At 40.3% G+C, this 13,814-nt stretch overlaps 1 protein-coding gene across 5 annotated transcripts in view; it reads left to right on the plus strand.

The window, feature by feature from the left end:
• The window catches only part of Chd6 (chromodomain helicase DNA binding protein 6), a 148,486-nt gene that overhangs the window by 55,674 nt on the left and 78,998 nt on the right, over positions 1-13,814 (plus strand). For 4 of the 5 annotated variants that reach the window (XM_050150720.1, XM_050150724.1, XM_050150722.1 and 1 more), the window contains exons 4-6: positions 3,732-3,776; positions 9,559-9,706; positions 11,968-12,117. In XM_050150720.1, the coding sequence (XP_050006677.1) occupies positions 3,732-3,776; positions 9,559-9,706; positions 11,968-12,117 (343 nt within the window). The remainder of the gene's footprint in view (positions 1-3,731; positions 3,777-9,558; positions 9,707-11,967; positions 12,118-13,814) is intronic. The other variant, XM_050150721.1, reaches the window with a different exon arrangement.

The raw sequence follows: 13,814 nt of genomic DNA on the forward strand, positions 1-13,814 counted from the left end.
AAGAACAAACTGACCTATGTAGATTAGAGGCCTAGGTGCAGATTCACCATACAGTGTGTAATGGAAGAGAGCATGAAGCTATGGTGCTTCTCACACAGAAATCAGTATTTGCTGTTTGCATACAAATGGGATGTCTTTTTTAAATCATTACTGCATGACATTGTATTTAGACTTTTTGAGAAAATATAAAACAAAAAAAATTATAATCCCTAACTCAAAGAACTTAAGTTTCTGAAGTCTAACTACAGAGACGAGGTGTTTGTCTTTCTGTCCTATCTGACTATGAAATCGTAGGGGTTTGGTGTGAATGTTGAGAACATCGCATAATGAGGCTGCCAAACACCTGGGTTGGGTCAGCGCACAGGGAGAAGTGTGTTTAGAAAGTGTTTTAGTGCTGAGTACTGCAGCTTCAAGTCTGCTTTGTGGCTGGCTTAGTTTTCAGAAGGATGGTTTGTCAGGACCAGATAGATAATTCCTAATCCAAGTTTAAATGTTGTTACATAGTATTCACTCCCACGGGAATTTCATTTTTACCTATCAAAGAAGCTTGAAGGTCAATGGATCCTAGAGTTGTAGCTGGCAAGAATAGTCATAAAATCCTGTCTACCTTGAAAGACCAAAAGGGGAAGGTAAAGTTGGTAGTCAGACTAATGGAAACCATAGAAGCTTTATTGCTCATTTAACATTGGAAGGATACTCTGATCTCCAGTATGTGGGTAGGGTGACATAATAATTTTGGCTTCTGCCAATCATACACTTGTACATTACTTTGGGTAAAGGAATTTTTAGGGTAAAGGTTTAAAGAAGGAAGTTCAGACTAGTGGAGTTATCAACTGTAATGAATCCTAAGCGTTTGAGAATTAGGGTAACTAGAGGAGCGGACCTCTGTGCTTTGGAGGACAGTGGAAGATTACGTATCTGGACTCACTAATGTTCTAAACTCTCATGTTCACAGTTTTATTGACTTCTCCTTAAAGAAATTAATACTGGCATTATATAAGATTTAAAACAAGTTCATAACATATAGACATTGTTAGAAATTCTATTTCAGGAAAATAAGGAGTTATTTCATGAAATAAAGTTGAATATCACATGTAGAGGCAAAATCAAGATTCTGACTGATGAAGATCTTAATAACAGTAGATGAAAAAGAGTGTAATTCTGACCTAGTTAAACCAAGTGAATGAGCTGGGGAAGTCCTTGTCCTTTTACAGGCTATTAAAGGACAGTGAACTCTCTAGCTTTAGAAATCTAGGAGGCTTCTTTTGAGTGGAGATGACAGGTAGATAAAGATGGCCATCTCTTTAGAAATGTGGGCAATTACAAAGACTCTGTCTGTGTGTTAGGGCTGTGTACACTTGTAATAATACTCTTCTTTGTAGCCCAAATAGGGTTTTGAACTGTTTGTTAGCCTTTGATTTCTTTTCCTCTGTATCTTAGTAAAAATATTTTGGTTCCTTTAATTAATTGTTGCACCAGTCAGCATAACTAGTTTTTAGTTATGAAAGGATATTAATTGATTTTTTTTAAATGTTAGTAATTAAGTCTCAATTGCGTGCATGTGTGTGTATGTATGTGTGTAATTTATTCTTGTAAATTGGCTCAGTATTTGTTTTTATTTGAACAGTTATTGATTTCAAACCCTGGGTAATACTTGATGATTCACTGGTTGCCTGGGTTACTACAGGAGCATGGCCCCCCAGCTTATCGACTTTTGGTCTTTCCTCCTCTTTACTACAACCCAACCAGTCTTTCTGAAACATTAGCATTGCCTTTCTTATGTCGTCAGTCACATCGCTGTTAAACCCTTTTTCTCTGTCTTGATTCTAAATCAGCTGAGAAGTGGCCAGCAGAAGAGGTCCAGTGGTCAGTTTTATTATTGATAACTGGGCCAAATAACTCACATCGCATTGTGGCTGAAATCAGACTTCTTGTTGGTTACGCATTCCTATAACTGTAGGCAGAGAAGAGATGGCAGCACTGAACCAGGAATCCTCCCCATTTCTGAGTCTTGCCTCAGGTGGGTCCCCAGTTAGAGAAACGTCTCCAGCATTGCACTCTTTTGAAGAGTAAAGCATATTTTCCCTGTGAAAATATAGGCATAAGAAAAGGGGATTTCTTCTTTAGTTTATATTTGCATGGGAATTTCTGGTTGTTACAGTTGCCTTCAGAGCAAACCTTTCCCCCTTACTCAAGAATTTGGAGGTCTGGCTTCTTCTTCCCTTAATTCGAGCAGCAAACTTCCCAGCTAGATCACTTTCATAAACCCTTGAGGTAATTGTTTTTCTTGTAGATTGCTTTTGCTGTTTCTCCCAACCGTAATGACTTTTTTCCTGCAAGTATCCCTAGTCCTTTTTGTTCTCTAGGTCTGAATGCAAAATGTGCTTATATGTCCCTCTGACTGGATCCTTCATTGTCATTATAAATTATGGGCTTTAGATATCAGCAGACTGAAAGGGATCTAGTTCAGCCCTATCATACTGTATTCTGGGAAGTAAAGAACCACAGAGAAATGATTTTTCTGAACTCATTCCCAATATATATTGTAAACTCAGGCCTCCCAATTTTTTGTCTTACATACTTTTTTCTGTAACGGCCCTCTTAATGGTTAATTTTGGTTTTGGTGTATGTATGGCTTGCTTCTCAGGATCACCATGCCTTTCTGTCCCTTGTTTCCCCAGGGGCAAAGAAATTTGTCAGATACAAGCAGAATATTCTACATATTTAATTTGATTGCATTCAAGAACCCTTCCCCCTGAAAATAAGATGTTTTGTTAGATACCTTATGAACTTGTCAATATATGATGGTGTTTCTGCTTTCTAATTAAAAATAGGAGTTCTAAAATAAAGAGATGGCTCAGAGGTAAAAAACCCATGCTCCTCTTGCTGGGAGCAATTCCTAGCAGTCATGTCAGGCAGCTCATGTTTGTAACTCTAGCTCCAGGAGAGCTGATTTCCCTATTCTTTCATCTTTGGGTGCCTGTGCACCTGAACACATACACATGATTTAAAAAATATTTAATTTAAAATAAAAATGTTTAAGAAATAATAATAAAAGATAAGTGACTTGTCCAGGACAGACTGATGAGCTTCAGTGTCAACTCTTAGGTTCCTGTGACTAAGGTCAAGAATGAAAGTGGAAGATCCCTTGTCAGAAAAATTTGTAGGGATTGGCTCCTTTTCTGCAGCATCTCATTGGTATTCTTTCAAGGACTAAAATGGTTCCAACTTTTTTTTTGGTCCTTACCTTCCATCTTGTTTGAGGCAGAATCTTTCTGTAGTCAGTTGTTGCATATGCTAAACTTAGCTGCTTCATGTGCTTCAAGGGATTCTCCTGTCTCCTTGCATCTCACTGTAGGAACATTGGGATCAGCAATGGGCCTGGTGTGGGGACCTACAACTTGGATTCCAGCACTCGGGAAGCAGAGGCAGGCAGATCTCTGAGTTCTAGGCAGCCAGGTCTACAGAGCTAGTTCCAGGACAGCCAGGGCTATGCAGAAAAACCCTGTCTCAAAACACAAAATTCATCAAGGAAACTCCAAATCTCTGTAAGCCATTAGATTCCTTCCCTACTAACCATAAATCCCAGTGGGTTCCAAGGTCCCTACTTGGAATTCATAAAGTCTTAATCCATCTTTGTATTTATCTTCTGTATTCTAATACACAACTGAAAAATTTAAAAACAAAAACAATGGCTCATTGCTGATTTTTGTTTGTTTGTTCTTTTCAAGAGCACCTGGAGTGCTTGCTCATCATCATCCCCAAGGCCATCTAAGGTAGGCTCTAGGACATTAAAGACCAAATCTCTAAGAAAATAGATACTATATGTATTGCTTAATAAATGACCGTTTAACTATTACTCTACTGTAGTTTTAGTGCCTGCTGTGGCTTGATTTGTTTATAGACATTTTTATTGGGAGTATTATTATTAATGAGTAAGAGAAAAGAGGTATTACAGAAGTATCGTGTGTCTTTGTTGCTGAAAATCTCTGTGAATCAGAGATGGCCTCACTCTTCAGACAGAAATATCAATAAATGAAAGTACCTGATACAATTATATACAAATGAGTTGGAAAGATTTACAAGATTAGGAGTGTTTCAGCTCTGGCCTAGAAGTCCCTTGGAAGAGGTGAGTATTGAGCCAGGTATTAAAGGAATTAGTAGATGAGAGAAGACTTAAATATAAAAGAGCAAGACATTTAAACAATTGTTCTTTGGGGACTTCGTTAGGATGGTAGACCAAACACACTTTAGTTTCTCTTCTCACGGCCCATTCTAATTATTGGGAGAACAAAGGGGAATACATTCTTCAAAGATGAGAGATGCTCCTACATTTCTCTTTTCCTAGTACATAAATGGCTGTGGGGGAGTCCCAGCTTAGCTCACATGCAGGGCCTGTGTTTGCAGCTGAAGTGGAAGTGCCTCTCTCTCTCTCTCATGGGGGCCTGGTAACCCTTGGGAGGAGTGGAGGAAAGAGTTAGCATTACTGACGTTAGCTCTGCCCCACAAGAATGGAGCAGAGGAGCCACAGCTTCTTTACCTTTTCCTGCCTGTACCCTGAAAATAGGGCAAGGGATGGTCATTCCAGAGGTCATGCTAGTAGGTATGGAGGTCTGAGGCCGTATTCCTGTATCATCAAAACTCTAAATTTAGTACTTTCAGATCAAGGAGAGGTGTGTTATCTAAAAGACAAGGATGATTTAGGCTGGGAAACAACTTAGCCGGTCAGGTGCCTACTATACAAGCCTAAGAACCTAGTATTAGTTTTTTACCTACATAAAAAACTGAATGTGATGGTTCATATCTGTGAGCTCAGCATTGAGGATTGAGCATAGACGAATCCCTGGAACTTATTGAGCAGCCCTCCTAACCTAATCAGTGAGCCTCAGATTAAGTGGGAGATCACCCAGTTGAATAAAAGTTGGAATGCAATAGTGGAATACATTTGTTGATATCTCAGCAACGTATATACATATACCCTAAACAAAACAGCGGAACCCAGCTCCGAATGGTTTATAAATAAGAAATGCTCAGAAAACAATTTATGAAAATTTAAACAACATTGTCTGAATTTAGACATTTGACTTTTATACTTATAATCCCAGCACTTGGGAGGCGAAGGCAGGAGGATCACCAGTTCCAGGCCAGCCTGCTTTGCATAGTAAGACACGACCTTTAAAAAAAAAAAGTTCCCAAATTAAATTTAAAAAAATATGTTAAGTACAGACAAGAATAATGGAGTTATATAAAGATCTGAATTCAGTGACTTTCTTACCAGGGTTCAGTATCCATTACTTAAGCCTTCAAGAATGTCTGGCTGGAGGTGTGGATATATTAGTTAGGTTGTTGTCAAAACCAGTTTGGGGAATAGGATGTTGGGGAATAGGATGTGGTGCGTGGAACTGCTTGCACTATGCATTTGAAACCCTCCTAAACTGTGTAAATTTGTATCTTTAGTTGCTTTTAATTGGTAAAACACTACATCTTCATCTTAGAAGTTGTGGTTCTTTTTCAGTTTTTATTGTCACCAACGTATGTTGGCCTTTGTTTCGGTGCTGCAGATTTAGCAGTGAAAGCCTCCAAGGCAGCGTAGATCTGGCTCCATTTTGTCTACAGCAGATTGCATCTGTACCAAAACAAGTGCCTTTTAACCAGTGTCCTTATTTTCTGTGCCAAATCTGTTTTCTATTTATAGATGGAATTAAATTGGGTACTATGAAAGTTGAATGAAATGTGCAAATGAGCCTTTTCATGGTAGTATCTGTGTTTTAGGAGCATGCTGCTGGGCTGAAACTCTTTTCTTAGGAGCTGTTTCTCCAGTGGAATAGTGGTCCCACAATTGAGTCCTCAGCCTCTGCTTGTCAGTGGATGCTGTGACTGGGGTCAGGAACTGTTGTCAGTATCATGATCGTAATTCATTCTTGCCTGTTGTAATTCTCACACTGTAAAGGTTTTAATTCTTAAAATGGGGTGAGGAACCACTTTGTAATAATGTGTTCAGATCTGCAGGCACAGAGTAGTAAGACCTGTAATTACATGTCATGTGTCTTCTCATCTCCAGATGCAACACTAACTTTTTAACACATGCTTCTCATCAAGACCTGGGCGCTGAGGTGGAGTAGGGGAGAAGTATAAGAAATCCTGTCCGTTGAGTGCTTGATATTGTGGTTTGTTTCTGTTTGGAAAGCCATCTGATAGAAACGACAGCAAGTAAAGGTTCCCAGAAATCTTAGTTCATGAAGCCACGTAGAATACAAGAGAGACAGGGTTAGAATTTGATATAGTTGGTATGTTGGTAATTCCTTGTGTGTTGTAAGTACGTAGTGGGGGTGTTCTTACAGTAGACCCATGTTTTATTATAAAATCATTTCATTTTGTTGCCCCAAATAGTCTTCCTCCCCCCCCCTTGCCCTACATGTTAGTGATTTTCTATCTATCTCTCTCTCTCTCTCTCTCTCTCTCTCTCTCTCTCTCTTTCTTTCTTTCTTTCATTCTTCGAATTGGAAGCTAAAAAAGGAAGACTATAGAAGTAAGGTTGCTTTGCTCCTCCTCCAGAGCTGTTAAACAGGGAACGTGAGGACTTTGTATTATTCGGAGCTCTTGGTCACACGCAGTGCAGATCCAGTTTAAATTAGCATAAGTTAAACGCTGATCATTAGGAGTGTGCTGGCTTACAGAATCAGAAGGTTTGATTGAGAATTCCAAGGCTTTTTGTCTCTAGTTGCTTTCTACATGTCCCTGGTTAGAGTTATGGCTACTACAACTTTATGTTGCAGAGGAAAAGACATTAATTTACCTACCCACTCCTCTCCAATTTTTTTTAGAAGATTTATTTTACTGTATTTATGTGTTTGTATGTAGGTGCTCACAGCCCCGGATTATATCCTTTTCAAGGAAGAACTTCCAAGTTGTCCTAGTTGTCATCTGTGGACCAGTCAGTCAGAGAAGGAATAGACTATCATAGCATAGTCTTGGTTGTATCTTTCCTATCTGGGGACCAGTATTGAGTACACAGTCTCCTAATCTCCTTCACACCATTTCATCCGTGCAGTAGCTATTTATTTTAAGTTGTTTGGGGGACTGGCAAGATGACTTAGCAGGTAAAGGCACTTGCTACCAAACTTGATAACATGCTTTTAGATCACTGGCCCACATGGTAAAAGGAGGAAACCAGTTCCCACAAGCTGTTCTCTGGCATCCATTCTCCAACCTTGGAACATGTACACACATGCAGTAGGCACACACACACAGACACACGGTAGAATTACTAAATTTTTAAAAGTTATTTGGGGACTGGGAAGCTGACCTAGTGGGTAAGAGTACTTGCTGAGCAGGAATGAAGACTTGAATTCAAATGCCTAACAGGCTTGTGGAAACTGGGAGTGGCTTCTTGGCTTGTTATCCCTCTATTGGGGGAGAGAGGTGGATTCTGAGAGAGACAGGTGGATTCTGGGAGCTTATTAAACAGCCAGCCCAGCAGAAAACAAAGCAAAAAAAAACATGGTGGAGTTCATACTCAGTAACAGTGTCTTAAGGGAATAAGGCAGAGAATAATTGTGGCATGAATTCCAATTGTTAGAATAAGTAATAAAACCCAGAGTCAGATATTGGGGAGTGAAAGCTGAGGGATCAGAGAAGCAGAGCAGCCAGCCACTAGTTCTTACCTCTACCTCAGACTAAAGGGGTGATCTTGTCTCTATAAATCCTCAGACTGACTGCAGTCTCTACAAAACTTCAGACTGCATACTTAGACTGAATCCTCAAACTATATCTCAGACTGAATCACCCTTGCACTGTCATCAGGCCACACAGCTCTTTAGTACCCAAGAACGCCTGATGACTCCCAAGAATGTACAGTTCTTCCTAGCTTCAAACTCGATCTCCACTGCTTTCTAGCCTCGGAGCTCTGGAAATTTCACTTAGCCTCAGTATACTTCCTATTTCTCACAATAAAATGAGAATAAACTGTTTGCCTGATAGTTGGTAGGGTTTAATGGAGATAATCCACATGAAGGACTTAGAGTTGGGCCTTCAGTACTTCAGTGTATGTATATACATCTGCACTCATTCTTAGTTATTCTTACTGTTTTTTTCTTGAATTTCTTTCAGAATTTGATGTGTATCTTTGTTCAAGTAAACTTTCCCAGATATACCCAACTATAAATAATCATTTTAAAGTCATTTATGTATATAGGTGTTTTACCTGTACTGTCTGTGCACCACTTGCATGCAATGCCTTTGGAGGCCAGCAAAAGGTGTCGGGACCCCTAGAACTGAAGTTACAGACAGTCGTGAGCCTCGCTGTGGGTGCTAGGAACCAAGCCTGGGTCCTCTGGAAAAGCCCCTAGTGCTCTTAACTGCTGAGCCATCTCTTTATCCCCACAAACAATCCATCCATTAATGAAGCCATCTAACCATTCCTTAAATTTTTAAAGACTTGCTTAAATATTAATTGAATGCTTTCTGTGTGGTATAAGATATAAGACTACTCAGAGGAATACAGAACCTAATGAGATCCTGTAGGAAGGATAAGAGAGATCAGAGGTGTATAAAAGGTCTATATAGCAAATGTTTATTGATCTGGGTATTATGTGAGAACATGAGTTCTAAGCGTGGTGTCATAATGGCTGACTCTGGAGAGATAGCAGAGTTTTAGTACTTAACCATGGCCAACATGTCTGTCAAATGTAAGAATTTACCATATAGGAAGGTCGGGGTCTTGGTGGGTTCTTACAGGATATTCTGCCTACCTCTCAGGAATCTTCCATATAACACCCTGGGCTGTGTGTCTTAGGGTTTCTATTGCTGTGAAGAGATACATGAACATGGCATCTCTTATAAATTATATATATAAATAATTGGGGTGACTTACAGTTCAGAGGTTCAGTCTATTGTCATCATGGTGGGCCATGGCTGCATGCAGGCAGACATGGTGCTGGAGAAGGAGCTGGAAGTTCTACATCTTGATCTGCAGGCAGCAGGAAGCGAACTGTGACATAGGGGACCTCAAAGCCCACACCCACAGTGACACACCTCCTGGTAGTGCCACTCCTGATGGGGAGCATTTTCTTTCATGTGAGTGTAGGGTAACTCTACAGCACTCACAACAGCAAGGGCAGTGCTTGTTTTAGTCCCCAGTGCTCATTCCGGCCCGTTACATGAAAACATAATCTAAAGAAAGAAGAGGATGACCTATTAAGAAGGTCACTCTTCCCGTGTACATTAGGGATATTGTAATTTGATGATTCTTAATGTCTGTGAAGCCATCAGACTTACTAATGAATGATGTTGGCTTAAGTTCAAAGTGAGGATTTAGGGAAATTCATATTCTGTCCTTTAACATTAATCATACCATGGCAGTCATCACGGGGTGAATGAAGTGATTTCTGTCTCAGCCCATGTAGATGTTTCTCCCATGTCTCTGCACATTTCTGGCACAATAAGTACAGATTCTCCATTAAAGTCCACGTTGGTACTAGAATTCCAGGGTATGATTTCATAACTTTAATCATGTGTTTTCAAAACTGCCCAACAGTTTTAATTCTGAATGTCTTATAGCAAGGAGCAAGGACCAACTCCAGTGGAGAGAAAGAAGAAAGGAAAAAGGAAAAATGAAACCACTGTGGAGAGTTTAGAGCTGGATCAGAGTTTGCCGAACTCAACCCTGCGGAGTCCTGAGGAGCCCACCGAGTCTACAGACAGTCAGGTACAGCTGTGACTGGGAACCTGCTTGAGGTTATGGGGTCTGGACAAGTCTTGACATTCACTCAGTGCTCTTCCGTGTCTGTCCCCAGCTTACTGTCCTTATACACAGACCCACGCTGCACTTATACTGTCTTGGTGGGTGAAAACATAGACCACTCACAGCTATTTCCCAAGTCTGATAGTTACATTAATAAGTTCTCAGAAGTTAACTGTGTTTGCTTCTCATAAAGTAGCATATCAGTCTTCAGAGGCAGTTGATGTGGAAAATTAAGTTATGAGTCAGGCTAGGTAAGGTAAGAGACCTGTTTTGGGATGTAGTACTCAGAGAGACAGACTAGTATATACTGGACGTCCTGCTTCTCATTGCTGGCAAAGTCAGAGGTATAATATATACCAGAATAATAAGGGAAGTTTCCAAACATGGAAACAAGGAGTTGCCCATCTAACTCATTGCTTTGGAGCCTGTCCTGGAACTAGCTCTTGTAGACCAGTCTGACCTTAAACTCAACAGAGATCCTGCCTCCTGAGTGCGGGGATTAAAGGCATGTGCCACCACCGTCCAGTGTCTAACTCAGTTCTTAGCACAGAGTGCCCTTGACACTGGTGGGGATGTTCTTTTCTAAGTTGAGGATGGGATAATAGATTAGTGTGAGCTTACTCACACTAATAATAATAGTGAGTAATAGAGTAAATACTTGTGAGTTATTATTTATAGGCAGTTACATTGGTATAGATTCTTGTATATTGATTCAAAGTTAAATTATATTAAATAATGTATGATATCGATATATATTTATCATATTGCAATGTACAGTTCTACCTCTGATCAAGATACTTATACATTGTTTACATTTTGAGGTCATTGTTCTCATTTGTTGCACAGTTGTTTATTGTATGATATTCTAATATGAAGTCTTAGTCTTTAAGTTATATAGGTATTAAGGTATCAGTAGTTATCTGTGTTTGTCATGCTTATGGTTAGACTAATCCGGTTCTTTAGATACATAGACATTATATTCTACATAGATAGTTAATCTTCAACCACTTCAAAAAACTATAAAATATGACATTTAAATAAGTTAGGGTTCTGTTGAAGTGAGACACAATTGCTCCTGGCAGCACCGATCTGCTCCCGAGAGAACGGTGAGCACCAAAGACACTCCACTTGGCAAAACTGGCCTTTGGGCAAAGAAATGCCCATGTCTCAACCACTGACAAGATACATAGTATCGGAAAATGGATAAGCAGGACTGTCAAATCTTGCCAAGACAGGGTGAGACAGTTTTAAAAAATTTTCTGCCTTTGAAAATTTTCAAAGTATAAGCTAGAACTGGGGGCTGTTAGGCAACCGTGCTGGCAGGAAAGCAGCCGTATTGAGTTGACAACATTTGACGAGTTAAAGTTTTGTGGGATGGTTATTTCTAAATAGAAAAGGGGAAGTTTTGTGGGTTTTGTTTTTCTAAAGAATCCCTCAAATGGCATTAGACTTCATAGAGATGATAAAGTGAAAAAGCTATAGCAACGTAGTGCTTACAGAATGTCTTAGAAGAAAAAGGAACTGAGGTTCTACTTGTTTTGTTTGGGCTGTTGTATTTAAGATTAAGTATATGGGGACATGCTCCCCGTGACTATTTCCCTAAAATGCATGTGCTGCTTGGAACCAGTGGTAGGTGGGGCTGGACATCATCGCACTGCTTTACTGTGTGTGCTGCCTTGCAGTTCTAAGCTACTTGTTAGGGGACACCTCTTTCCATATGACTTGTTATTTTGTCACACTGAAGATATCTCCCTGTTTTAACTGTATGAGAGTCTCAGTCTAGATCCCAATAAAACCTGTATTAATTAGTATTAATTTTCTCACAGTACATTCTTAGGAGTTGGTGGCTAAGTGAATTTGAAAAAAAAAAAAAGTAAATAAAAACTAGAAAATCTGAGTGGACCTCAAAGACAGAATTCAGAGGTTACCTCCCATCCCTGTTGCTTAGGACTAGATGCCCCAGAAAGGACGAAAAAAAGCACTGCTGTTCGTTGATGACTAAAACACATCTCTAGTGGATCAGGCAATTCAGAGGTTGTACCATCACTTTATCTCTCACCTAGCTAGATCCCATGCTCTATGAATTTAGTTCTTAAAAAAGTATAAGATTCCTTTTGGAAGTTGAGAAAATTGTGCTTGGCCTGTCACTAGATGTAGATGATGATATCTGTGGAGAGTTTTCCTTTTGACCCACAGCCACACTGATAAGTGTGCTTGTTCTGCAGAAACGGCGCTCAGGACGACAAGTAAAGCGCAGGAGATACAACGAGGATCTTGACTTCAAAGTGGTGGATGACGACGGGGAAACAATCGCTGTCCTGGGAGCTGGCCGGACATCTGCGCTCTCTGCTTCTACGCTGGCCTGGCAGGCAGAGGTATAGCCTTTGTATGATCTTGGCTGAAAAGTCATCCTGGCCTACTTGAAAGAGTTTAATGGCTCTTCACTAGAGTATAAGTTAGATTGCCTTAACCAGTGGTAACCTTTCAGAAGGTGTCCTACTGCACTTGGAATAAAATGCAGACTCCTCATTCTCAACAGCACCCACACAATCACTATCCTGGTTTCACCAGATAGCCATTGTAGAGAAATGATCTTTCCCTCTTGTTGCCCTCAAGCCGCAAAGCTTGCCACCTCATCTCCATCTACAGCCTTGGCCTGTGCTACCCTGCTTTCATGCTCTCTGCCAAGACTTTATATAAGTGGGCCACCCTCAGTGAAGTCTCACAAAACATGATCTCTGTAGAAAGGTCTTTCCTGCCTGTTTCATTCATCTAAGCTAGATCCCCGCTTCTCGTCCCAGCAATTGTTTCTTATTTCCTTCATGATATAATCACAGCTTATAATTTTATTGGAATGTGTGTTCTCTAAGCTGAAATGCTTTACTAATATATTCTGATCTATTATCCGTTTTTATTAAGGGTTTTTTTTTTTGACTCATTAGAATGTAAAATTCTTGCTGGATATGGTAAATCCCATCTATATCGTGGCATTCTGGGGGTTGAATTACGAGTATCACCATCAGTTTGAGGCCAGCCTGGGCTACATAGTGAGTTCTCAGCCAGACGGGGCTATAGAGTGAGACCCTATCTCCAAAAACATCCCAAAAAGACAGTAGATAAAAGGACTTCCCACCAAGTCTGGCAAGCTGAGTTCAGTCCCCAGAACCCACACAGTGGGAGAAGGACAAGTTCCCACAAGCTGCCTTCTGACCTCCACACGGGTGTCATCTGACATTTTTTTTGGCATTTCTTTTCTTTTTATTCATTTTACATACCAACCACAGTTCCCCCTCTCTTGCCTCCTTCTGTCTCCCTCTCCTCTCCCCCACGTGTAACATACATTATAATTGCTTAGAAAGTAACTGCCGATTGTAGGGGCGCATGCTAACAGGATTTGTTGAAGGAGGCAGAGGTAGGAGGATCATGAGTTCAAGGCCAGCCTAGGCTACACATCTAACATACATTATAATTCCTTAAAAAGTAAGCGTTTTGGGATGGAGAGACGGATCAATAGTTAAGAGCACTTGTTACTTTCACAGAGGACCCAAGTTTGAGTCCCAACACCCAGAAGATGACTCACAACCATTTGTAGCCCCACTTCCTTGGGATCTGACACCTTCTTCTGGCCTCCTTGGGTATCAGGAAGGTACATAGTACACAGATATTACATGCAGATATAATGCTTACACACATAAAATAATAAATAATTTAGAGCAAAATCGTATAATTTTGTCTTGATAATGAATTTGTAATTATAGTTGGAACTGTGGTTTGACAGATGACCATTGTGAGCCTGCTACAAATCTAGAGTCTGGGATGTAGGTGGAAGTGTCCAAATGACTCTTGATGCTGCAGAGTTCTGTCTGGTAGAAGGGACATATGGCTTTACTAACACTGCGATCAGTGCAGTCTGCAAGTATGTGCTAAGCACAGTGACCACACAGAAGCTGGAATAGAAAAGAGCTCATTCAGAAGACGTTTTCTAACAGGCAGCCATGGATTATATGACCAATGGAGATAAGCTAGCTGCCTGCCAGGCTATGACTTGTGGAACAATGAGATACAAGGGTTG

Source organism: Alexandromys fortis, unplaced genomic scaffold (genome assembly GCF_014885135.2).
Source record: "Alexandromys fortis isolate MF-2015 unplaced genomic scaffold, M_Fortis_MF-2015_v1.1 scaffold_27, whole genome shotgun sequence".
Classification (NCBI taxonomy): domain Eukaryota; kingdom Metazoa; phylum Chordata; class Mammalia; order Rodentia; family Cricetidae; genus Alexandromys; species Alexandromys fortis.